Raw genomic sequence first — 27,182 nt, 5'->3', positions numbered from 1 at the left:
CAGGAATGAGATACAGCAACTTGTCACTCGAGACAAGTGCCTATTAATATTACATAGGCACACGTAAAAGTGACCCCAATTCACCAGGGGACGGTAGGCAATCATGATTAGTGCCACACATCAGATGCCTTCTTCCTCCTACCTCACGTATGATATTTACCTCTCTATATTCTTTCCTCCTGTCCCAATGCAAGGCTGTTCCTTATCTTTGCAATTAATCCTTTTGCTTCTGAACTGTGTTTTAATGTTGATTTTCAATGAACAATACCCAACTCAATACATCATACCGTAGCTAAACAACAGGGATTTGTACATCAATATTAGTAAGGATAATGGGCCAAATTCTACTCCCAGTTACACTAAAATAAATACAGAGTTAATCCAGCAGCTGGCAGCAGAGCTACTTTAGATTTGCACCTGTGTAACAGAGCAGAATTTGATTAATTAATGCTATACACAGACATTGCATTCGTCCCAGGAGGTACCATTTTTTCCTGGGACAAACTGCAGTTGTTCAGACATCCATGTCTGTTGGCCCAAGACAAACCCTAAAAGGGTTCATGCAATAGAAATTGGTAACAGTTTGTCCTGGGACATCAAAAGTGCATCTGAAAGATCACATGAGATTGGACCATTGAACCAATGGCAGGAAAGTAGCACTGTTCAGTCACGCACTGTACCCTGACTGGAAGGGTAATCCATGTACATGCCAATCCTGGGACATATGTAACATCTGTTCCTAGCCTAATTGTAAGAGCATCATTATGCAACTTGGCGGTAATTTTAAGGAATAATTTATCTATCATTAAGTCACATCTGAACCCAGAATTTCTGCAGCTGATGAAGGTTAAAAACAAAAATGAAGCAAAACAAACCATGCACTTACATGAGTTGTGTGTGATCCTTCAAAGACAGCCATCAGGTCCTAATGGAGTCAACAGGTGTTCCACATTACTCAAGACCTCTCCTATTTTTCAAAGGATAACAAGCAGAAACCTGAGCCAGTGAAGAGTGTCTTAAATGCTTTAACCCACAACATCTTCTGCCATTCCAGAGTAAGGCTTCTGCCAGATGTGAGGCCTAGCGTTAGGTTGTGCAATTGTCCTGTAACATATGCAGCTGACACCAACCTGCTCAATTTTCATCTGTGAATAAATCAGGGTGTGGATCTGCTCTTTAAGGGCAGGGTACCTCTTAAGTTTCTCTGAATGTGAAACTACAGTGGCCTAAGCCATTCAACCCAGTGCTCTCCACTTCAATAATTGGCTGACACAAACCCAACACAGAAAATACAAGCTCCTGGAACAGAAACCTATATCTAGAACAAACCATGACCTTCATCCAGCAGACAATCAGTAACACTGACCAAACTCAGAATAGGTGCATGGATACAAAGTTTATTCTGATTAAATGAACCATCAGATACAGACTGGCCAGACTCCATGCTGAGAGCTCCTGTGCAGCACAGCCAAAGGGGGATGTGACTGCATTGCTGCACCCCCTCTGGATCTGCCCCTAAAATAAGGCAGGGAAGGGTGGTATGTTAGAGATTAATCTATTCAGGAATGCATCAGCTTTTATAGACAACAGTCTACATTGTCAGATGCTAGTTGGTTTTAGCAACAGCAAAGCCACTGAGACTGTTCTTCCCATAATCCCCTGCTGACCTCCCTGTGACAGTCTGTAAACTCCTCAGGACAGAGATCTACTTTAATGCATGCATCTTTAAAGATATGTTCACCTCTGGTACAATCACAGTAATAACAAAGAGCACTGATAAAACTGGTAATGTTAATAATTCTGGGCAGCACAGAGGAATTCAAAAGATAATATTTACTAATGTTTCAAATTATCGGATTATGTCATCCTTGCTTTGAATTTAAATGACAAGGGATCGCACATGGAGTTTATCATCGTAAGTGGTGTTTAACTATTTGCTTTTTAAGCACATACTTGAGTTATATCCAGATACATCTATAAAGGCATGAAGATTGCATTTAAAATAAACAAATGGAACTCTCATGTCATCTTATTCAGCTATTTCATAAGGAAAAATAAAGGCCTGAATTCAGATCTGGTGTAAGTGGGTGCAGCTGACCAATCAGTGAATTTACATGTGCTTTAGAGTCTCCCTGACCATGAGCCATAGTGCTATATCATCATGGTTCAGCAACAGTCCCATAGCAAAAGCCATATTGAAATTTGTACCCGAAACTGAACTAAAATTCCTTTACTTTCACACTTTAATAATCAAATATTATGCTTACTACTTTGCGTGGTTTAACTTCTAAAGGCCCCATTTATGATTGGAGCATCATGAGTAGGTTCTGTACAAACAGACATGAAGATCTATATGCTGCCCTCGAAAGCTAACAGCCTAACATGAGATGGTAACTCCTCAGAGCACAGTCCAGTTCAACTTTCCACACTCAAAAGCAGCACGTGGATTACAGTATCAATGTACAAACATTACTCCATAGATATCACCACTGCTGCGCAGATATCTGACACAAAGAGATCATAGTCCAAACATGTTTGGCACTAGGGTTGGGAATATGACTGTGAGCCTACATAATCCAAAGGATGCTTCACCCTGTTTGATCATGACCTACCACAGTAACTGTGTTCATGGAACACAGTTCCATGTGTTTGGTGTCATCTTTGGCTAAGTTTGCAGATGACACCAAACTGTGGGGAAGTGCGGTTACACTGGAGGATAGGCTGAGGATTCAAGCCAATTTAGACAGGCTTGGAAAGTGGGCAGACAAAAACCTCATGACCTTCAACACACAAAAATGCAAGGTGCTCCACCTCGGGAGAAAGAAACCACACCATGCCTATAGGCTCGGCAGTGCTTCACTCACTAGCACTATGTCCGAAAAAGACTTGGGGTCATGACTGACCACAGGATAAACATAAGCCACCAATGCGATGCCGCAGCTGGCAAAGCAAATAAAACCCTGGGTTGCATCTACCAATGCATCTCAAACAAGACCCAAAATGTCATTCATTTGGGTGCAGCTGCATCTGAGCCACTTGGCTGAGGAGGGCCCAAGGTTGGAGCAGTGGAGCCAGGACTGCACTGCCCCCATTCCCTTCCCCTCTCAGCCTGTTGCACTGCCTCCTAGCAAGGCCACAGCCCTGGGGCAGAGGGGCCCAACTGGCCCAGCGAGGCATCCACCCCATGGAGGAGGCAACTGGCTGATGTATGGGCTCTGGGCCAGGGCCTTGGCAGGCCATGCTGAAGCCCAGGATCCAGCTCCCCAAGGAAGCACAGGGGCTGCAGCGGGCCTGGGGCATTGTTGGATTGGTCTTTGTCCTGGAGCCCAGCAGCCCAGCTGTGTGCACGTGTGTCTGTTTGTCTGGTTGTGAGTGTGCGTGCATGCGTGTCTGGTTCTGTATGCATCTGTGTGTGTGTCTGTAGTTTTGTGTGTGTGTGCGCGCGCATGCGCGCGCGCGCATGTGTGTACATGTGCACCTGTGTGTCTGGTTCTCTATTTCTGTCTGAATGTGTGTGCCTGGTTCTGTGCGTCTGCATGTACACAAGTGCACACGTGTGTCTAGTTTGGGGCATGTGTCTGTTCTGTATGTGTGCTCACATGTGTTTGTCTGGTTCTCTGTTTGCGTGCGTGTGGCTCTGTGTGTGCACGTATTTAGGTTTAGAATGTTTAGAGAACCTGGTATTTACTGGAAAAAAAAAAGCAACATTTATGATTGTAACAGGAGGGCAGTAGTCAGGGTCACCGTGCTCTCCCCTGCCGCCTCCTTTACCGTGCCAAGCTGCTGACTAGCACCCTCCAATTCTCGCCCGCCATGACTTGGATCTCATATATATATTTTACCTAGCCCCCTCCAATTCCCCCCCGCCATGACTTGGATCTCATATATATATTTTATAGGGAGGCTGCCTTTCGTCCTCTTGTCCACGGTTCTCCTGTTATCACTAGTTCGTTTCCTGTATTGGGTGTTCTATACACCCCAGCCTTATTTGCTCCAACCACCCCTGTACCACCCCCCAAGCCTCGCAGATGTAACTGATGTTGTTCGGTCTCTCTCTGCGCCCTCTCCAGCACTTGGGTTCTCCGCGGCCCCGTCTCTCTCTGCGCCCTCTCCGGCACTCGGGTTCTCCGTGGCCCCGTCTCTCTCTGCGCCCTCTCCGGCACTCGGGTTCTCTGCGGCTCCGTCTCTCTCTGCGCCCCTCCGGCACTCAGCAATCACTGCCACCTCTCTCTCTCTGGGGCTAAGGTTCCCACGCTACTGCGGGTCCCCTATGAGGCCTCCTCCATCCCCTCTTAGCCTCACCCAAACTGCCGGTCACAAACAGCAAACCAAACACAAGCCCCCGGGCTACAACACAAACTCCAGCCGTCCGGCTATAATATTAATCCAGCCACCCCTAGGGTGCTCCATCCTTTACCAGTCTCACGACTGATGCATTCAGGGTTCTTCCCTCTGCTTGCTCAGGCAGAGCTCCTTCCCCCTTGTCTGCCAGCAGGGAACTGCCTCCTGGCCTCCAGCCTGTGATTATATAGGAGCCAGGCACTGCCCCTTCTGGTCAGTTGACTAGGCAGGTATGGGTCACTAGTTCCCTTTAGTTGCCTCAGCAACCGGCACCTGAGGAGTTATCCCGGCTCTCCAAATACTTCAGCTGTTCCCAGGATCTACTATTCTTAAGATGTAAAAATGTGCCTAAGGCTTTCTCTCGGCTGCATATATCATATGGGGTGAAAAAGGGTAAAAAGGAAGAAAGCAACTGAATAAACAGCTCTGCTAAATCTTCAGTCTGAAAGCAGCCTCCCTAGGTATCAGTGAAAAGCATTGCTGCCTGATAGCTGTTTGCTGGTTCACATAAGGAGTCGGTGGTCTCTACTGGAGACGCTTCCACATCAAATACCAGTACCAAAACTGATGTGAATTTGGTACTGATGTCTACAGCTTCCATAAGATAATCTTCAGTGGGCATAGACACTGAACTATCCATCCAGAATCAGTGCACACCATTGCTAGATTGCGAGGAGCCTGAAATCTTTGTCTAAATAAAGAATTTCGGTTTCTAGAATTGTGAGCCTGAGATATGCCTTAACTTCACTAAAATATTTATGCAAAGAAACTGAGCACAAATGGAGAAAGACAAGGGAACTCCTCCTTCAGGGCATGAAATAATCACCCAAGAGACCCTTTAAAGCTTACAGACCATCTGAAGTGTCCCTAATCTACAGCAAGCATTTTCCTTCACCTCTCACCACTCTGTAATCACCTTCTCCATTACTATTCCAGCTACTGCACTCATCCTCCAAGTCACTGTCATGTGCATCAGCAGCAGCAGCTGCTAGCAGGAGGCAGAGAGTCTGAGATCAGCAAATAAATGGACCAGAAGGGCTAAGGAAGGCACAGAATTAAATAACCATAGACCACAGGCAGTACACACAGACTATGACCTGCTAAGTGGCCAGTGGTCTAGATTACAGTGTAACTATACATAAGTGTCTGTGTTATAACTTGTTCATCTTGTTTTAACTCATTCAGTTCCTGGCTACAATTCTTTTGAACCACAATGGGAAAGCAAATAAAAATAAATACAGAGAAATAAAAGGACTGGCCCTCTTGAAATTATTTTCTATTCCCTTGAAGAAGTTCTTCAATAAGGCTATGCCTAATTGTAATTCTGGAAATCCTACTCTAAGGACTGCTGCAAACAAAAGGGCAAATTTAATTAGATTAGGCAAGGAAAATGTGTATAGCTCCTATGGACTGCCAATTCAAATCCCACCCCAGACTCCCTTAAGTAAACTCATTTACTAATGGAAGTGGCAGACCAAATCCTGTACATAGGACACACTTTTTTTCAAAGGAATCCTCTGGGAACTGTGCACTGCAGAGATGTAAAGGAGAAAATGAATCCCTCCATTAACAACCAAATATTTAATAATGCTGAATTTCTTTTTTGTGGAACTCCTTTTTAAATTTTTATGATCACAAAGGTATCTGTAATATAAAATCTGCCTCACATGAGGTAAAGCTGCACTGTGCGTTGAAGTCAGCATGCTAACAATGGCATATGTAACCTTTTTTTTTTTTTTTTTTTTGTCTTTGAGATCCTACTTGATACACTTTCAAGATCAGTTTCATTTACTTAAGAAATTAAATGAGTGATTGGAATTTTCACCTTGATTCATTTTTCATAATTAAAATAAAGATAACTGAAATAAGTCAATTGAAAGAATAAGGAGAAGAGATGGCAGGGTCTATGGTGTGTACCTGACTCAGGCAACAACAGCTAGAGCACAAAACCGTTTTTCAGTGGATAGTGAAAAACCAAATACAGAATAGCAGATGCACTTAGTTAATGTACTATATGCAAAACCTTTATAAGCAATATATTAAGCATGGAGTGGTCTGGTACTTTTATTTCCATTTTACAGATGGGGAAATGCCTGCAATACCCACTCAGGTGCATGGATGCTCATAATTTACACACTATCTTCTGCTCTCTTCTGGACTTCTTTCCCTTAGCTGTATTCTCTCCCTTATCTCTGCTCTTGTTTCACAACACCTCTTTCCCACTTAGGCCTATCTTGCTGATCTTGTTCCAGGACCCCTGTTGAAGAACTCCCCCCACAGACTCTGCTGGGCGTCTGTCTAGCCCTTTCCAGAGAGAAAGGGAGAGACAAAGAGAAATCCACACCACCTCTCCCCTGGGACTCCCCCTTACAGGTTTCCATTTCTCTCTCCTCTTTTTCTCTTCCTCTTGGGACTTCTCTCCTCTCCATGATCTTGCTCCTTTAAGATTTAATAGATATCCCACCCCCCCAGGGTAACCATTGAGGATACCTGAAATCTCAGACCCTAGGTCATCTTCCTTAAATTTAGAGCCCATCCCAGGCAGCGGATGTTGCCTTCTCAGCTCACTTGGTTGGTGGGAGCCCCAGGCTTGAGTTTCAGAGATGTCTGACACTGGCAGTTCTCCCTTATTTCTGACTCACATGTTCTTGGTATCTCTGATATTTGAAAGACACTGTCCCTGTTCCCTTCCCTTGACTTCTTATTTGATGCAAAGTACAACAAGAATGGGTTACTGGGATGAAATTATTTATTGATACATCTGTTACATTTAACTTTCCATACTGGAATGAATTAAAAGCAATAGGATTTTGTGGTCTCCTAAAGGGCTCTGAGCTGTTTACACAGGCGTGAATCTGTCCTCTAGAGGCAAGTTAACTGATACTGTTACTGAGAAGTCTGTATCTTTTGGAATTTAACAACAAAGCAGGAAAAGAAGAAAACATGAAACCTCTTATTGTACCAACAAATGATTTATAATATATAAGCTCTGAGGATAAAAAAGCTCCTTCAGACTTGTCTCCGTCAAAAGGGAGCTCCTGCAGCAGAAACCTTACTATAAATTATTTGTTGGTTTAGTGTAAGGTATCAGCCTGTTATCTATTATTTCCCATGCTAAAGGACTGACCACAAATATTTTCTGGACACATAAACAAAGTCAGTAATATTACCAACAGGAAGCAACATGCTGGAATATGCCAACACAGAACCACCATACAACAACAAAGCCCAGATAAATTTCAGTGAAAGCACAAAAAGCATAGACCTGGAGAAATTGAAACCACTACTCACAGCTTACAAAACAAGGCAGAGCTTCCTCTGAAACCTGCTTTCTTCCTGCTGTGCAGTGAACTAAAGGAGGTTAGGTTATAACATGTAACCACCACTTTTCATGTTGAGATGAAATGAGAAGAATGGGAAAAGAGACAAGGGCTGGAACACAAACCACAAGTCTGCCCACCCAAATAATGTACAAAGCAGCTTGGTGGGTAATTTAAAGGTCAGAGCTTACACATACATGCAGTTTCCATGAGCACAATCTCCTTCTGACAAACCTATGAATTAAACTCATGCAGCCTGAATAATATTCTAACCAACTGACTTCAACATCACTCCTCCCCTCTACCCTTTCTACACTTTACCCCATGCTAGCCAAGTACTGGAACAGTGGTAGATCAGGTCTCTGTGAATCTGACAAGCACACAGGTTTGCTGCCTGTAACAAGTTAATTAGACTAAAAAAATCGTAAACCAACATTTCCCATGAAGGACCATGTATCCTAAAAAGTGACAAAGTAAAAAATATCAGACCCTTAGTTAACAGCAACAATGGTAAGAGTTATTAATGGTAACAGTGATAAGACGTCAGTTCTGTCTATAGCAGGAGTATTTGCCTGCATTGGAAGGTCGGTATACTGTACTGCTTAAGTGCTCCTGGTGTAGATGCAGCTGTACCAGCTAAATGTGCTTGGAAAAAACATTCCGCTTCCCCAACCACCAAAGGAAACAAACTCTACTGGTAAAAGCACAGTTCTGCCATTATTTAGTGGCACCTCCTCTAGGGACTTCTGCCAGCACAGCTAAGCTGGTCAAGAATTAAACCTCTTCCAATCCTTACCCACAACAGTAAGACCAGCAGAAGCCTGGGGTATAGACAAAGCCTTAGGATAAAACAAGATTTAGGTTAATTTCCTCCACTCACCCATTTCTCCTACCTCTGTTTGGGATGGAGAAACAGAAGAGGGACGAGGGATTGTGCACAATTGTCTATATTGCACTCCTGACATGGCACTGCCTTGTAATGTGTGAAAGCAATTACGCCTTAGCCAGGGATATAAATCACCCCCATTCTGATTAGACAAGCATCCTAACTGAGCACATAGCTGTGGAGCATACAGATGCCTGCAGGGACAAGTCATCCGGCCCTCCAGGCCTGTGAGGCTCCCCAAGCAAGTTATGGAAACACTAATTAATGCTGCCACTGCTCCCCCGCCACCAAATTTCCAGACATATGGGAAGCCCTGTAGGCTGGATGACATGGCTCCATGGGCACATAGGGTCACTTTGCAGTGAGACTGTACTTGTGGACCACCCTTACGTGCCAATCCCATGTTGGATCTGGCCTGTGGACCAGCTCTGCCTGTGGGATCTGGCCTGTGGACCAGCCCCATGTCATTCATCTAGTCTGTAGGGCCAGACGGTCAAGTACCACTGATACATTGTATTAAAGTAAATAGCTACCTGACAAGGAAAGAAATAGATTCAGAGCTGACTAGCCTTGGTAGACTCACAGTGCATTGGTATTGCTAACCCTTAATGATTAACTGTAAGTCTTACGAGGGAGAAGGAGCAGCTGGGAGGATTAAACCTAATCATTCCAGGTCCTATTCTTCTTCAATACCTGGCACCTCCCTGGCAGCACTCCATAGTCTAGTAAACTGAATTCAAGGTTCCTTTAGAGTTAGGAAGAGAAAAGGAACAGTCCAGGTACACAGAGCTAACTGCAATTTACGGCTCCTCTAGGCCTTGTTTGGACTTACCCACACTAGTAGGGAATATGTCCTCATTGTTGATTTGCACCTCAATCCAGTCCATGAGAAGGTTCATATATTGAGGTGCTGGTAATGCTGTGGGCTTCTTGTATCTCAGGTCATCCTGCCACCTGTACTCATACTTAGGGCCCCCAGACATCACAGGGCAGGTCCTCTCTGTGCAGAACTCACAGATCGTTCCATAGATGAGGTTGATCCTGTTAAAGAAGTCAACCACATGTACTGCCACCCAGTCATTTTGGTCTTCTCCATTCGGCAGCTGCACAGCTGCTTTCAGGTCCACCCCTGAGTTCAGAGAGGCCTGTGCTCGTTTATGGAGCTCAAACCTCTGAGTCCCAGGTTCAAATTTCCTTTTGGGACGGAAGGTCTTGTCCTTATTAAAGACTTGCTTGAGTGCTATGGACATGTCTGGTGATTTTCTGACCTCCAGGAGCTGGTAGCGAGGCACCAAAAAGATCTAATGGGTGGAGCCAAAGTGAAGTGAAGGCGCTTCCTGTCACAGGTCCTTAGGACTGGCTGTTAGCCCAAAAGCTGTTGCTGATGCTTATACAGTCCACTAGCTCCTTCTCTTGAAAGCCTTCCCAGGAGATGTCATGTTCCTGAAGATACATGGAGAGAAAAAGGTTAGCATTAAGATAGACGCTGTGCCTGACAATTTGCTAGCTTTATCACCACTCTCAAATGGATATGTATCACATTTTTTGTAAGCTGAAAGGTAAAATTTACACATACAAAACTTTACACACAGGCAAAATTAAAAAAAAAAGAAAAGATTATTTACTTGGATGTTTCTCTCTTTAGGGCTCAACTGGAGACGGGTGAATAGAGCTTGATCTGCTTCGGGTCATCAGAACCTGCCTACTTTAAAATATCTCAAGTTGGATACATATAGGCCTCCTCTACATATTAAAGGTATTGCACAATTAACTGGTGAATTGTGCAGTTATTTTGAGACCAGTACACATGCAAAGAACTGATTGAACAATAAGAAGCTCCAACCAGCTATGAAGTTAAACCTTGAAAATGTGAACAATAAGAAGCTCCAATCAGCTATGAAGTTAGACCTTGAAAATGCATACTAATTTTACAGCTGGTTGCTATCCAGCTTTCATTTGCACATGTAACAGGGTCTCTCCTGTAGCTGGGAGTCCCGTCAGCTGGCAGAGCTCCCAGGCACAGGAGTGCACCTTCCTCAGATGGGGCTGCAAATCCTGTAACTGCTGGGGACTCTCAGCCCCACAGCTGTGGTCTCTGGGTCCCAGTAACTGCAGGGAGTGGAGTTCCACAGCTGAGAACGCTGTTGAATCTTATAGAATAGTTTAAAGAGCTATGGAAAAACTGTCACTTTCTATCAATTTCTAAGGAATTTCTATCAATTTCTAAGGAATTCTTCCATAAAAAAACATTTGGTAGGTGGTCCCCAAGAAGGATAGCACTGGGTTTGTGACGTATTTTCTAAATTGACCTGACAGGCCACAATATATGGTTTTCATAGCTAGACTACCTGGAAGAGAAATTATTCCTTCAGAACAGTGACTCTGTTCTGATGTGTACGTGTATAGGGAAAAATTATCATATGTAAATGAAGTCTGTTAATAGCTGATGTAGTGGCTAGTTCAATGGGAGTTTTGCCTGACTAACAAAAGGCTTTTTGACTTAAATCCCAGGAGGCCTTTTCATGCTGTGAATTATTCAAATTGAAAAACAGCTTCTAAATATGCACAGAACCACCAAAATACTGTCCTATTAACTTCTAATGTGTTCTTTTTATGGGATTATGCTGCTCCATTGTTTCCCTTTGAAAACCACACTCACACAAATTCTCCTAGGCTGCATGTGCAAAGCACTAAATCTAAATTCTTCTGAAGATTATTGCCCAGAGCTTTTCCAAGGGGAAATGGAGGAGAAAAAAAAAAGGTGCTGTTTGTTCCTGAAGAATGTAAAAAAGCCAACATAGGCCTCAGCAGACAGGAACCTGGTGTACTAGGCATCCTGTCCATATAATTGATGGTTATAGCCATCAGAGAAACTAAGTTAGAAAGAGATTAGCATCATGCTGATACAGCGATGTTGAGGTGGTAGTTACGCAACACTGGCACAAACGTTCTCATTCTCTTCTTGATAATAGAACACTGATGCATTAATTGAACCACAGTGTATGGACACATTGATGATGGGTTCATAGACACATTTTCCCTGTGACATGCATGGTAGCAAAGTAGTAAGAAGCCCAGAGATGGATAAAACCCTCCAAGGAGATGACCATCATGCCCAACAAGCCTCTCAAAATAATTGTAAACCAGAACCTAAGTGAACTGGTATCACACATCCTAGAAAATAGGGTAAGGAAAGGAAAGAAATACAGCTGGCTTTGGAACTCTGAGTTCAAGGGTATCAAACTTGCAGTCTATGGGCCAGATGTGGCTGGTAGAGGGACTGGGAATTCAGGGCAGGGCAGGACAAGCATTAAGCTAAGGTAATTTAGTCAATAGCGTCACATGACAGTTCACCGAGGCCAAGTCATTCCACTTTCAGCTCTCACAGGCTAAGCAGCACTGGGCTGTCATCACTTGACTGGGGAATCCCTCAAGGTACAGCTATGTGCTGCAGGAAGTGGTATTAATGATTCAGCAAGTGAATACTTTCCCTCTGAGAAGGCATGAGCCACTGACCCAATGGTCTAAGCAAGTGCTGTGGTGCTGGAGGTGCCATTTTCTGTATACAATGCAAAACTACACTGTAATTACTTCCAGATCCCATTTTGCTTTTTAAAGGTGTAAGAATGCTTGTTCCAGTGTTCTAACTAATCACAGCTCAGGCAATTAGGTTCTCCCCACATAAACACACCTGTCATTTCTGGTTGGACATTTACTATCCTGTTTTCACCTGTTAATACATGCAATTAAACAGCTGCTCATACTCCAAATGCTTTACAAACTTTAGACCAAATGGCTGCTTATATATGTGCTTGTTCGCATTCTAACTAGGACACTCCAGAGTCACCTCACCATCACATGTATTGAACCCCTGTGCATTTTTAAATGGCTGTGGGTTTGCTATATCTAAACCTCATTGAATGAGGTTTAGATAAAGCATCCTGCTAAATGTGTGTGGACTTAATACATGTGATAGTGAGCAGTTTTAATTAGAGAGACTGTCTGGGAACCACTCTAATTAAAATGCCCCCCGCCCAGGTATGTGTATAGGCAGCCAAAGGTGCTATTACTGAGAACAAAATGAGTTTGCCATCATGTTCGATAAGGGCAGGATGGGCCTCCAGTAAAATACAGGCTGAAAAAAAGGTCTAGGGACACAATTTGAGACAGTTCTCACAAAGGTCTGTTTGTCTTTGGGAGAAATGGGTGGATTATCTTTTATAACTATTCTGTATGCAAAAATACAAGTACCATTGACTTAGATCAACATTGAAGATCTAAGATCATAGATGATCAACATGCACAGATCAACACACCAATACAAAGCTGATGTAGTGGAATGGAGAAACAGATGCAAAACAAAGCAAATGCCAACTTTACTTGGTTATTTCTCATCTTCTCTAGTCATACACAGGCCAAGATTTACAGTTCAAGTCTGCCACTGCATATGCCCATGTACCTCTAACTAGACAAAATTCTACTCCAAGGTATACAACTGCTTTTGAACTCACTAAAGCACATTTTTAAATTTATTTTATTTATAGATTCATAGATTGCAAGGTCTAGAAGGGACCTTGCAAGATCATTGGGTCCAGCCCCCTGCACTAGGCAGGAAAGACAACTGGGGTCAGGTGACTCCAGTGAGGTAACCGTCCAGTCTCCTCTTGAAGATTTCCAGGATAGGTGATTGCACCACCTCTAGAGGGAATTTATTCCACAGTCTGGACACCCTGACTTTGAAGAAGTTTTTCCTAGTGTTAAGCCTGAAACAATCTTCCAGGAGTTTGTGGCCATTACTCCTGGTTTTCCCCAAGGGTGCCTTGGTGAACAGTTGTTCGCTGAGCCCTTGATGTATTCCCCTAATGTAGCGGTAAGCTGCTACCAAGTCTCCTCTCAGCCTTCTCTTTTTTATACGGAAGAGACCCAAGTCCCTCACCCCTTCCTCGTATGGCTTGCCTTTCATGTCTCTCATTGTATGGGTGGCTCTTCTCTGGACTCTCTCCAGCTTTTCCAAATCCTTGTGGAAGTGTGGAGCCCAGAACTAGACACAGTACTCCAGCTGCAGAGTTACCCATGCTGAATAAAGCAGAAGAATCACTTCCTTGGTTTTGCTTGAGATGCATTATGCATGCATGCATGCATGCAATTTATATCCTGCATTTCCCAATAAAGACTTAGGGCAGCTTATAACAAAACAGAAAAATTAAAAATGATGGATAAGAGGACCAAAGCAGCTTACAAGGGAACTAGAACACCAAGATAAAACAGAGATCCCTAAACAAGATCTCATTTTGCCTTCAGATATGCACAAAGCTCAAGAGAAATGTGTTGCGATTCCTACAGGCAGACTATGAAGAAATGGGGAGATACACCTTAGATATCCCACACACAGAATTTGGGACTTAGTATTTTGTGACATAAAACCAGGTCTTCTCTCACATATTTTCCCATCCCTTTATTCGTAACTATTTACTGCTTTTGCAATGTCAGAATATTCATGCCAGTCTCAGGGTTGTTATTCAGCTACAAGGACTTATGATATCTGTTAAATATGGCTGAAACAAAGGCTAGAAGAAAATCTTTCAGACAGACTTATCTTCTTTCTCTTTTTCCCCTCAAAAGAAAACAAAATGGGAAGGAAAGGAGAAAAGAAAAGAGGAAGGGTATCATCAAACTTTCATGGGTTCCTTTAGTGAAGTGACCCATCTCCGTGAGCTCTGCCTGCTGTGGGTATCTGCCAGCTCATTTAAAACCCTCTTAGCCCAAAAAGTACTACAGAAAGAAGAGATATCTCCTTTTCTGAGATATCTGGCTTTTCTTTTTCTGTTAAATAACCTCTCCAACTCTCACTAAAGCAACTAGCTCAGTTTGGTTTCAAAAATTTATCTCTGCTAAACTAAGTGCTCATGAAAGCCACTACTTTAACTGTCCTGGAGAATCAAGTTCCCACATCATTTGACAGGAGAGATGAGCTTCTCCACACTGCCTGCCAACATGCAGGCACTTCACTCTGCTTCAGCCATTGTCTCTCTTAGGAGAAGACTTTAGGCTAGGAGTTTTAAAGGATCGTGTGCTCGGGACCCAACTCCTAGAGCTACTTAAAGGGATTTAGCTGGTTTAGGCTTATTTAAAATCCCCTATCTCATCCCATAGGCTCAGAACAAGCCTGCAAAATCTACTTTACTTCTCAGGCTGCTTGGGGTCATGGTGACCTAGGGCAGGATGCAATTAGATAAGACACCAGTCCACTGTGGAACTGGAGTGAGACCACAAAGTCATTTCACATGGGCCCAACAGGCCTTTGATGTTAAACCATTATAGCTATGAATGCATCTCAGCTACACCTGAACTGCATTTAAACCAGGTAGTTAGTACACCATCGCACCTTTCTGACATTGTCATTTAAACATTCCTCAACCATATTGGTAATAACCACCCCCAGGAACCTTCTACCAATTCAGAACCTGGCACTTTAAATGAAAAGGAAACATTGCAGTTTAATTACAACTGCCTCTCAAAAAAGGGAGTGAAGTTGAGATTCCTAACATATTCTTGGCTGCAGATCAGCAATATATCAGCCTGGTTCCACGTACTTTCAACAGAATTGTGCTGATTTTTGCCTGCTGAAAATCTGCCCCTGTTTAGTAGCCTATGTTATTGCTAACAATGCAGCCAGATCTCTTAAGTTAGTTGGGTCTGTTTCTCCTCTCACCCATACCAGACTTCAGTGAAATCCCTCCCTCTTTTACAATGGTAACCGTAGTAGCAGAATCAGGCCCATTGCTTTTTACCTCAGAAGCATCCCATGAAAGAGATGTGCCATAATTTCCCTCAGCTTCCCAAGGACCCAGTTTAGAAGTGAACGCTTCTGAATTGATAGAATTATGAGTGATGATGGTAACCCTGTTAACACTGGATGAACAGCTGCTGAGTTCTTCTCAGAGGAAGAGGAGAAGACATACCAGCTTCTCTATTGCCAGCATTATATGAGGCTGCTCTCAGTGTACATGGTGACTTTAAAATGTGGAATTTGGACCAATTTTGTAGCAAGGATCTTAATGTGATTATCATACAACTAAAAAGAGTTCACAAAGGGACAGAAACCACATGGTTACCACAAAGAAATACATGACAACATGTATATGACCAACTTATGCCAGTTGTAAATACATACTTTAAATGAAATTATGCCTGTTGCCTGAATTGCAGTAAATAAAAAAATGTTGTGCTGTGTTTAGGCACACAACTTCCAGTTACTGTCACAACTCCTAAAGTCAGAACCCCTTCCAAATGTTAATTCAGGTTCATGATGCCTCTCAAAATTAAGGTAGTATTATCCCCATTTTATTGAGGAAAAAGCTGGAGCAAAGAAATGACTTGTCCAGAATCAGTGAGGCTGTGATGGTCATATTGTTGATGGCACCCTGAAGAAGCACTGACTCCATATCACGTATTTTCTCTCTTGCCTGTCATTCCAAAATACTGGTCCATCTTAAACATGCACCTGGCGTCACTCAAAGCCCATTAAAGCCAATGGAAAAAATACACAGTGACATTAATGGGCTTTGGATCAAACTTTTTATATACTTCTCAAATTTTTCCTCACACCTCACTGTTCATCCAAGGGTCCACGTTATGTCCTGGGGATATGCTAGGAATCATACCAGAAAAAAAATCTGGGTAAAGAGTGTGTGTAGGTGCACATTTATATCATCACCACAATCCCGTTTGTGCACTAAAGTGTTACACAACTTAATACAAATTCTCTACGTAAAACATTGTTGTACAGCCAAATCACCAGCTAAAAAAAGCAAAGCACATTAGTGAATTCTGAATAAGCCTATTCTAATATATACAGTGGGGATCCTTTGAATGATTAAACAAAAACCCGGACATCTGGCTTGCATTTAAAAAACCTGCTTGTATGCAGCATAGGGGGCCAAAAAAGAGGATGCGTCTGGGAAAACCCAGATGTATAGTAACCCTAATTTTCATTGTCTCACACTGTAGACATACATGATCCTCACAGATTGTGCACTAAGCTAGAACTGTCTAAGGTGTACAATTGTCATTGCCAGACTGAGAGAATTACACTTCAGTGCATGGACCGTATGCTGAGGGCCCCTACATGTGGACTACATACACACCTCCTATAGTGAAAGATTTTTTGGAGAAGGCAAAAAAAACCCAACCAAAAACAAAAACTTTTTTTTATTACATGTCACTTCCTTTGTCTGTGGTTTCCATGATATTTGGCTGGCTGCTGAAAAATGCCAATTAATATGTAAATTGCCCATAATGAGAGATGACTATGCCTGGTGAAAGGAAGTTGTTTTGTGCTTCAGGACAAGATTCTATAGAAATGTACACTGCTCACTGACTTCGACAGAGCTTGAAATTTGGCTCCTAGTTCCTTTCATTAAGGATTATAGAAGTTGCGCTGCATTTTTCCCTTTTGCTGGGCAGCCATTTAAACGCTAGCTTTAACTAAACCTTATGTGATAAAATCAACAACAACAGAAAAGCCTCAATGCTGCATTCCAGCACTTGGATGAAATGGTGCTGGCTGGACAAAAGCTTTTCCAAATACTTAGGAGCATTTGTCATGCAAGACAAAATCTGGTTAGCAAACAGTCACTTGCACCCAATTTCATTTGTACAAGAAAAAAAGAAAAAGAACAATAAAACGTGCAGGAGTGGCACAATTGACTACAAGACTAACATTGTAAATACAGATTTTAGGCTTGTAATTTAAGAGAGCGCAGATTTTTTAACTTTAAATTTTCTAAAGATAAAGAGAGTAACTTACACACAAATGATATAGGCAATATTCTTATTTATACCAGTATAAATCACAACAGTATCAGCCCCTTTATATTTACTTATAAGAAAGCACTGAGATCCATACAATTAATAATAACTACTATGGACCTAATTTTTCAGGTACCCAGCTTAGTTGCTTCACTTACTGAAGAAACCTCATTGACTAACTAATAGGCATAATCATATGATTAAAGCCCAGCAGATCCATGCAGGAGTAACCCACACATGATTTGATGGAAGAGGGTTCAAAGCCATTTATAAAGCCCTGTAAAAGGAGCATAATTAGCCCAAATTTCTTGTGGAAGAAAAATCACATAAAAGTAAATACAAACACAGCAAGAAGTAATATGCGACTACAGTGTAACTAAAAAAAGAAAGATGTATGGAAAAGAAAGAAGAGACAGTAAATTCACTGACTGATATTGTAATTCTTTGCAGGTAAGGATCACAATATTCAACAGCAACAAGTTCTGGGGGAGGGGTGGGAAGAGGGGGAGGGTAAATAGACAGATATGTTTATATTGCCTGATGAAAGTACTGAGTGCTTAATTCACAACAATGCATTTCCATCAAATTCAATATTCCTGATTTACATCAAAGTAACAAAGGAGAATCAAATTCCAGCCCTGAACCCTTTCTGAAATGCATATTCTGGTGGTAAACAATTGAAAATTTAGCGATACAAAGTTCTTAAAAAATTAAGGTAGCTCCTGTAAGCAAAGGAATTTGCTTGGGTAGTAACAGGGAATAACAAGAATGACCACTTGCATTCGTAAGTGTACTCTGAAAGGATCCCAAAGCATGTTACAAAGTCTCCTCTCTCTGTGGTATATATAGCAAGAGAGACTAACAACAGAGTTCTAACGGTGTAAACTAGGACTGTGCAAATAGGGAAGTATTCAATTCAGATTTGGATTCAGCCGATTCAGAGGACAGTGATTCGATTTGGTAATTCCAATCACTGTCCTCATTTGATTCAACCGAATCAGAATTGGAAATTCGGCGCTGATTCGGTGCTCATTCAGAGATTCGGCTCGGCCAGGGAGAGGCAGGCACAGCCAGGCAGCTGCAGGTTGTCTTGGGCAGGGGGAGCCATGGGAGAAGCCCCCATGACTGCCCTGCCCAGCCCCAGCCCCCACCCAGCCCCAGCCCCAGCCCCCTGGGCACTTTAAAACAAAAAAAGCCCCACACTCACCAGCTCCAGCAGCTGCGATCAGTGCCTCTGAGGGCTCATGGCAGAGCCCCCCTGCGCAGCATGGGGCAGCAGGGGGCCATGGGGATCGGCCCCCACCCCACCCCCCCGCCTGGCACCCACGTGGCAGCTGCCCCATGGCACAGGTGCAGCGCGGCTCCGCAGGGCGCTGTGCACTGTTTGGGAGCTGGGGCTGCGCAGTGCTAGACTTTGGCTGACAGGTGGAGCTGCCTCAGCTCCCAGACAACGCGCAGCATCCTGTCAAGCTGCACTGCAGCCGTGTGAGGCAACAGCTGCCATGCGGGTGCCAGGTGGAGGGGGCAATTCCCGCTATCCCCCAGTGCTCTTTGCTGCGTGTGGAGGCTCTGCCATGAGCCCCCATAGGCTGCTGCAACCAGAGAGTGTGGGGCTTTATTTTTATTTTTTTTAAGTTCCAGGAAGCTGGGGCTGGGTTGGGCAGCCATGGGAGCTTCTCCCGTGTCTCCTTCAGCTGTGCCAGCCTCTCTATTTAATTTAATTTAAATAATGAAATTATTATTTAATATTTGAAAACAGCACCCAGAGGCTCATGAATGGTATCAGGACCCTGCTGTAAAGAAAGAGAGATTCACAACAGTGGAAGCCTCATAAATTGATGTATTAGATTAGATAAACTATAAGCACAGTCCCTTACCCTATAGATTTTTATAAACTAATGCCCCATCTGCAATGACTCTCACATAGGCAACGCATAGGAGTGACACAGGGGGGACACATGCCTCCCCAAGACTGGCCACCATCGAAGCTGCCGCTGGCTTTTGCGGGCGGTCGCTACCCACTGTTGCCATCAACATGGCTGCTGGCAGCTGCAGACAGTCCCCGATCACTGCTGCTGACAGTGTGGATGGCGGCTGCAAGCAGTCCCTGCTCACCATTCGCCACACCCCCACACCTCCCCTGCTGCAGACACTGGGGGTCCCCGCTCAGCCTGTCCTCGCCACTAACATCACCGCAGCCTCCTGCATGTGGTTCCCACTTGTTGCCGCCACACCCCCGCTGCCAACACAGCCGCTGCCAGCCTCTGGGGGCATGCATCGTTCATGGACTCTCACATGGTTAAACTGAATGCATGAGGTTATCCCCTCTTTAAATTCAGTAGAATAACTGACATGCTAAAATACATAGCAACTCAACAAACACTGAAACTTTAGTGACCATCATTACAAATCACATGGACCTAACCACGAGGACTGTCCCTTTAAACAATATTAGTTCTCTGTATATTGTGACACTTCATCTCTTACCTAACACCCTCTTTTGGGATTTCATGACCTGAGTTATAAGAAATACACTACCAGCCACAGATACCAGCACATGTTCTCTGAGGGCAAAAACAGTATATGCTTTCAAGCCCTTGTGACCTGGCACCTCCTTCCACCACTAATAACGTGTGGCTTTTATGAAAGTGCATGCATGGTTTGGGCAGCTGTTTTTATGATCACCACTTTTATAACTTGTTAATATATTTATAGCGGATATGATTCTTGGGCTTGTTTGCAGTGGTAAGCATAGAAATAGAACCAACTTGCTCTCCCAGAATTCTGGCAATGAGCCCTTTTGTCTCAACAGTTGCTGCACTCATCTTTTGGCTCTGAGGCTTTTGCATTGTACAGACTGGAATCTGCAGTGGCTGTTTAAGGCTAGGGACAGAAGTTATACATAAACCGACTTAAGTCATCTGTTACAGGTTTAAACCAGTTTCTGAATAGAAGTTCAGTGCACATAAACCAGTTTCAAAATGGATGAAACTGGTTTAAGATAAACCTGGTTGAATGTAGTATCATAGTAAACTGATTTGGGTCAAACTGGTTGTTGAAACTTCTGTCCCACACCCCTTCCTGGTTCAAGGTAAATCAAAGTCTCCAGCATCCCAGCATGCTCTCCAGCCCTGGGCTGGGCTGGGCTGTCTGCTCCAGCAGAGAAGGGTTGGAGGGGTGGGGTGGCAAGGACTGCCACCCCAAGCAAATCCCAGCTGGGGTCTGGGACCAGGGAGAGAGGTTAAACTTCTCTTCCCCCAAATACAGAGCTGCCCTGCCCTGCAAAAAACTTACTGCTGGCTGCGACTGTAGATGATAAACCCCAGAGCCACCTAAAAGCAGGAAGAAGTGATGAGCAACCCTGCAGTGTCCCGCTGTTGTGATTCTGGACTGCAAATCCCAGAGACCTTTTGGGCAGTAGGAAGAGAAAGTGAACACACAGCCCATGATGGCTATGTGCCAGAAAGCCATGCTTTAGCACACCCTGGCCTCTGGCCTGAGCCACTGCAAGTATGTGGCTGCAGTTCCTGAATCAAAAGTGAACATCTGTCCAGTTCTTTCTCAGTTTAATCTATACAGTTTCAACTAATCTTCAAAGACTGAACTAGCCTTGATTGACTGATTCAGCCTTGGGCTTTTTGACTGTCTGTACTTAGCCTAAATGTAGGAAACATGCCTTTAAAGATTGTGGAAGGCAGATGAAAGAAGAGAAAGGAAATTTACAAATAAAAAGGAAATAGCACAATAATCAAACAGCTAGTGCTCTATTTAATGTTACATAATATGTGCATTTCTCCTAGGTTTTATTTTGTCCTTTTTAGACAGAAACACAATGCTAGCTTTAGATCAATGCTGGAATCCTGGCCCCACTGAGTAAGTGGGGAGTTAGAGTCCAGGGTCTTAAAGACTCTCCCAAATCTCCATGCTCCAGCCAGCATGGCCTGTGTGGAAATCACAGTCTGGCCTCTACAGGGCAAGGTTTAGCAAGTTGTTTTTACTGTGCATAGGAAGAGGGCATGAAGGCTTCTATTTCCCTAGGATTCCCATCCAATTCCCAGACGCAATCCTTCCTATAGCACTCCCTGGGTTTGATCCAAAGCATACTGAAATCAACAGAAAGTCTGTCAGGCCCTCTGAGCAGTAACAGGTCATTGGGCGTACACACACAATGGTGCTCAGGCTGGTAACCAGGACCTCAACCTTTTCCAGATGCGCCTGTAGGCTTCAGGCAGCAGGCTCTGGTAAGAGGAGATGCTTCTCTCAAAAGCAGGTATAAGGCATGCTCCCTCTCTACTGCTTCCCAAACTATTTTGCTTATATGTGCCCTGTATGTCACATATCTCTTCCACTAATGCTGCTAAAGGTTTTTCCTCACCCATCCTTCCTCTAGTGGTTGAAACAGCAGCAAAGGCCTGGCATGAGGATACAATGTTACAGGGTCTGGGTTGGGCAGCATCCTGCTCACTTGGGGAGGCACTGTATAACTGGAGCATTAGGAACAGCAGCAACAGTTGAGGTTACAAAGACCCTATCCAAGTCAGCAGTTTTGCTTTCTCAGGTCAGTGTAATAATTGACCCAATTCAAGGCATTGGTTTTGGCCTTTGAAATTCCAAGTACCGCACTTTGCATCCTGTGGTGGAGCTGAGTTTTATTTTTGGTCTCAGCCTTGGCTTTGAGACACCACATGCACTGGCTACTTTAGGAAGCAATTATCTTCCTCAATATGCTGTACTGCAGTGTCACTGCAATTAAAACCTCTCTCTGCCTTGCCCTAGAAAAGCACATGAGGACAGAACGGCAAAAAGCCATTATGACCTGTTGCATTTACACACCACTTGCTCCCAGACATATCAGTGTCTCCTCCAAGTGTACCAGCCAGAAAGCAGTCATGAAGGCTAAGGACAGACATTACACATAAACTGGTTTAAGTGATCAGAAACTGGCTTAAACCTGTAACAGAACAGATGTTCAATGTACATAAACCAGTTTGAAAATGGCTGAAACCAGTTTGAGATAAACCTGGTTGCATGTAGTATCAGACTTAACTAATTTGGCTCAAACTGGTTTATTCAATATCTGTCCCAGGTCCCTTGCTAGTTTAAGATAAACCAGACTGCCCCTGGGCAGGGCTCTCTGCTCCACAGCACAGCTGGCTCCTCCTCTTTGCTCAATGGCTGGATCTCCGGCAGAGACTGCAGTTCCAGCAGGGTCTGCCTGACTTCCCCCTGCCCTCCCCTCTCCCCTGATCCCCCCCTCCCTCCCTTTTCCCACAACACAGACCCCAGCCCCACAGACCCTAGGCATGTGGTATGCTAGCTAATGCTGAGAAATGTCTGTGTGTGTCTCCAATTTCACTGGGACAGGCAAACCGCTTAGGGATTTTTTGAGCTAATCAAGAGGTCAGCTGGTAAACTGTTTAAGAAGAGTTTGAACTAATGGAGACAGGCTACTGTTTTGCTGATGAGATGATAAACACTGTTATCAGCCCCATGCTGGCTTGCTTGCCTGTCAGTTTACTGCAGACCATATAGAGAAGCAGAGAGAGGGAGATTGAAAGGCTCCATATTATCAACAGATGCATGCACTGCACATCCCTCCTTGCCTCAGAGTGCTAGCAGGGGGCTGGCAACACTCCCACCCCTTGAGCAGCCAGCAGGGAAAAGCCTGGGATGATACAGGCAGACCTCCCTAATCAAAGCATCCTGCTGGGCCTGGCCATGCCCACCTCAGCTCAGCACTGGAAGGGAAGGGAGGGCTGCTCTAGCACCATCTGGCTTCTAGACAGACCAACTGCCTGCATGTACCTGAATTTCCTCAGTCCAGAGAGCATGTCTGTCCAGTTACAAACTGGTTCAGCCTACCCAAGTTAGACTAATCTGCAAAGATTGAATCAATTCAGGCTCAGGCTTTTTGAATGTCTGTCCATAGCCAAAAAGGGCGCTAGAGATCACCTCAGAGGCCACCAACATGTTCTGCCAAAGCCTGCATTGAGAAGGGTGGGGTATGGTAGCACCCTGGCCAGCAGCTGATCCAAGGGGCACTCTGGCTTCCTAGACTGGGCTGCCTTCTGGGATTGCTGGCAAACCACATGTCAGCATGGTAGCTGCAATCTACTAATTGGCCCTGCACCACACCTTAAAATAAAAAATGCGGTAATAATCCTTAGAACTCATACGGTATTTTTTTTCATTTGTAGAGCAGTAAGTATCTTTAATTCTATTACTGATGGACAAGCTGAAGCACAGACTTGCCTACACTCATCCAGCGAGTCTGTAGTAGGGAAGAGAATGGGGCCCCGGTCTCCAAATTTCAATGCTCAAGTAGATGCGCTCACTGACAGATGCTCTCTGCTTAGGAATTAAACATCATGATCAGAAATTGAGACTCAGTCTAGATCATAGACTGAAAACATGGGTTCTACTCGCACAGGAGGGGGATGATTTCAGACTGCAGCAGAGTTTGCCAAGCCTAATATTACATTTTGGATCCCATACAAGAATTATTGGACAGAATTAAATATAAAATAAAAGGTTTGATTGCCCATGTATAACAGCAATAATAACAAAATAAATCTATAACCGCACTGTCTTCTCTAACTTTCATTTTAAAATCTTAACAATTAACCTGTCTACTGAAGCTTACACATCAGTGCAGCAGATGTGGTAATATTTAACCTGCTTCATAAGATACCACAGATGAAAGGCTCTATAATGACTGTTATCCAATGTCCACCCAAAAGCAAACGCTCTGATCTTTGCCAGTCCTTAAACAGAACATGCGTAACAAGGGATTTTAATTGTGTTAGGCCATGAAAGCCAAGGATTTCTCAACAATGGCAATAATTGTGTTCTCAAGGGATTGGACAGAATCCCTCAACATGATTTGTGGCAGCACCCTCCTGAGCTGTTGTAATTCTACTCTATCACAGAGGCTGTCAAATTTGGGTGAAAGGGAAACTACACCAAGAGGCTCAAGTTCTCATATATGAATTCGAAGGGAGAGGCTGCTTTCTTAAAGATTAAGAAAGAGGAGTTTGTGGTTAACGCACCAGCTGGGGCTGCTGCAGTTCCCTAGTGTGACCCTATGCCACCTTCTCTCCCTGTTCCAATGTTAGGAACGGAAATTACAGATAAACCAATATAAGTGATTGGAAACCAGTTCAAATCTGTAACACAACAGAAGTTCAGTGTGCATAAACCACTTTCAAAATGGCCAAAATCAGTTTAAGATAATCCTGCATGGATGTAGTATCAGACTCAACTGATTTAGGCTAAATCGGTTTACTGAACTTCTGTCCCAGATCCCCTCCAGATTTAACTTAAGTCACAGTCCCCAAGCATCCCTAGATACTTTGCACCTTCTTTGCAAACCTCCCTCTCAGGGTGGGTGCAGTAGTGTTAGCCCAAGATCTCTGCTCCAGCTAAGCATGGAGGCGTGATCCAGCACTGCCTAGCTTTTGGCCTGAGTCACTGCAGGCATGTGGCTGCATTTATGGAATCAAACATGAATGTCTGTTCACTTGTTTATTGGTTCAATATATGCAGCTTAGACTAACCTGAGAGGATTGAATCATTCAGCTTTGGGCTTTCTGGCTATCTATACTTGGCCCATCTGTAAAATGAAGATAAGGCTTGTTTTGTTTGCCTCATCTATTTACATTAGAAACATTTCACAGCAAAAACTGTTTTGCTTAATTCTATGTACAGTGCCAGCAAAATGGGAACATGCTTTTTTGTTTGTTGGGGTCAAATTGCTGTAATACAAGATAATAATATGTCAGTTCCCTGGAGTAAGTATCCATGGTAATACTGCACTTCACTGACTTACAGTTTACTTACACTGACTTACAGTTCTTATGCTTGGCATCCAATGACCCTGCAAAGTTAGTAGTGAAGTCACAATAATTGATTGGCCGGATACATGAAATAAAGCTAATGCAGTGTATGTGGAAAGAACTCACTTCGCAATATAGGCAGGGCTAAGCATTTTAACTCTAGCAGTGAAGAGGTTTTCTCCAGAAAGCCAGTCTGACCAACACCCTGTAATTTCACCATGTTCAACCTTATCATTTCGTTGAAGTGACCTAGTATTATGCACAGGGAAGACAGAGAATCAGCTAAATATATTCATCCTGTTAAACCAGGATAGAAACAGAGGGTACCTGAAATTGGGTAGTCACCTCTATTTTAAAACCAGTAAAATCAACACTCTGCATTTGGCAGGTATCATTAGTAGGATCACACCTATTTAAAACAGAGATCTCTTTAACATTTGCTATACCTGAATCTGATCAGAGATTAAACATGCACAATGGCCTCTGCCCAAACATATGCACTCCAACAACCCTTCTCCCCACCATCCAAAACCTGTGATCAACTTTCTGCACCTAGTGGTACAAAAAATTATGCTTACATTCCAAGCCAGTCAGAGCAAACACTACTAACACAAAAAAAAAGACTAAGCAGTTGCTGTCTCCCCTCTCACCCAGGATCCCACCTCCCCTTCCATTCAGGAGCTCCAGGGACATTGCAATGATTGCTCATATGGAAAAGTTATACCAGAAAAATACAATCATCTGTCTTCTTATGAAACGAGTTAATAGAACATGAAGACGTTAGTGCCATGTGACCAGCCGGTTCTGCATGATGCACTAGAGAGGGGCTCCACAAATCACTGTTTCAGGACACAAGAGCTAGAAATTATACTGTTGGGTCCAATTAAACATTTACACTTTTCCCTCCACCAGATCCATGGGGAACTCTGACATTTATTATTCTATTTTATGTTGGTGCTGAATAATCTACAGCTGCTTAAAAAGCTTCCAAAGCGTCTTCTCAACCGTGCCATATTATTTAATTAGCTCAGGCAGGATAAAAGCCTTTCTAAGCACTTGAGGCAGAGGATTTTACCATAGAATAGGGGTGGGCAAAATACAGCCCACAGGTCCCTTGATCCTACCTGGCCCAGGTACCATCCAGATGTGGTGAGTCCTGCTGCCCCCTGGGCACGCAGCGGGGCTGGGGCAGCTCCGCATCTGGATTGCCTTTCTAGGCAGCCCAGGTGGCAGCGGCTCCTTCCCCCTGCCTCTGCTTCTGGCCCCAGACCTATAGTATTGGTGGGGACACGCTCTGTGCAGCCCCGACCCCGTGCGCCCTATGCCCATCCAGACTCAACAGCAGCAGTGCGGGATAGAAACTATTGTTTAGTGTGGGATAAAGCAGTCCCTCCGCCTTGCCACTGCCGGCCGTTCTTGCTGCAGCCACCCAGAGCCCATGCCGGCCTGCCCTGTGTCTATGCCACTGTCACCACTGTCTCTAGACTGCCCAGTGGGGCAGCAGGGGCAGTGCAGAGCAGACACAGGGTAGCCCGGCACGGGCTACGGGCAGCTGCAGCAGGAACGGCTGGCAGCGGTGAGCTGTCCAACATACCCGCTGCTGAGGCTGGATAGGAGAGCCTGAATAAGGCATGGCGCACGCAGGGTTGGGACTGTGTAACGTGGGTCAACACCAGTACCACAGGGTTGGGTCCAGTAGCAGTGGCAGCTGGAAGGAGCTGCTGCCACCTGGACTTCCTAGAAAGGCAGTCCAGCTGTGGAGCCACCCTAGTCCTCCTGCGTGCCCAGGGGACAGCAGGATACGACACAGGCAGGCGGTGCACAGCAGGTGTAAGGCAGGCTGGGTCAGGGCTGATTCCGCATTCTGTCTGATCTGCTCTGGCGGGGGCGAGTCCAGAGTGGGCGAGGGGTGTGCTGGGGCCATAGTGTTGGCGGTGGCAGGGAGGTGCTGCAGGGCGCATGGGGTCTGGGCTGTTGCAGGGCAGAGGC

The 27,182-nt window shown here is 44.3% G+C and overlaps 1 protein-coding gene across 2 annotated transcripts in view; it reads right to left on the bottom strand.

Moving 5' to 3' along the window:
* MOB3B (MOB kinase activator 3B) overlaps positions 1-27,182 on the bottom strand; it is a 176,458-nt gene that overhangs the window by 90,454 nt on the left and 58,822 nt on the right. For both annotated transcript variants that reach the window (XR_003094627.1, XM_006026075.3), the window contains exon 2: positions 9,380-9,990. Coding sequence is in view for 1 of the 2 variants with exons in the window: in XM_006026075.3 (XP_006026137.1) it covers positions 9,380-9,797 (418 nt within the window). In the remaining variant the exon portion in view is untranslated. The remainder of the gene's footprint in view (positions 1-9,379; positions 9,991-27,182) is intronic.

This window comes from Alligator sinensis, unplaced genomic scaffold, assembly GCF_000455745.1.
Source record: "Alligator sinensis unplaced genomic scaffold, ASM45574v1 scaffold940_1, whole genome shotgun sequence".
NCBI lineage: Eukaryota > Metazoa > Chordata > Crocodylia > Alligatoridae > Alligator > Alligator sinensis.
This window is presented reverse-complemented; position numbering and strand designations above follow the sequence as displayed.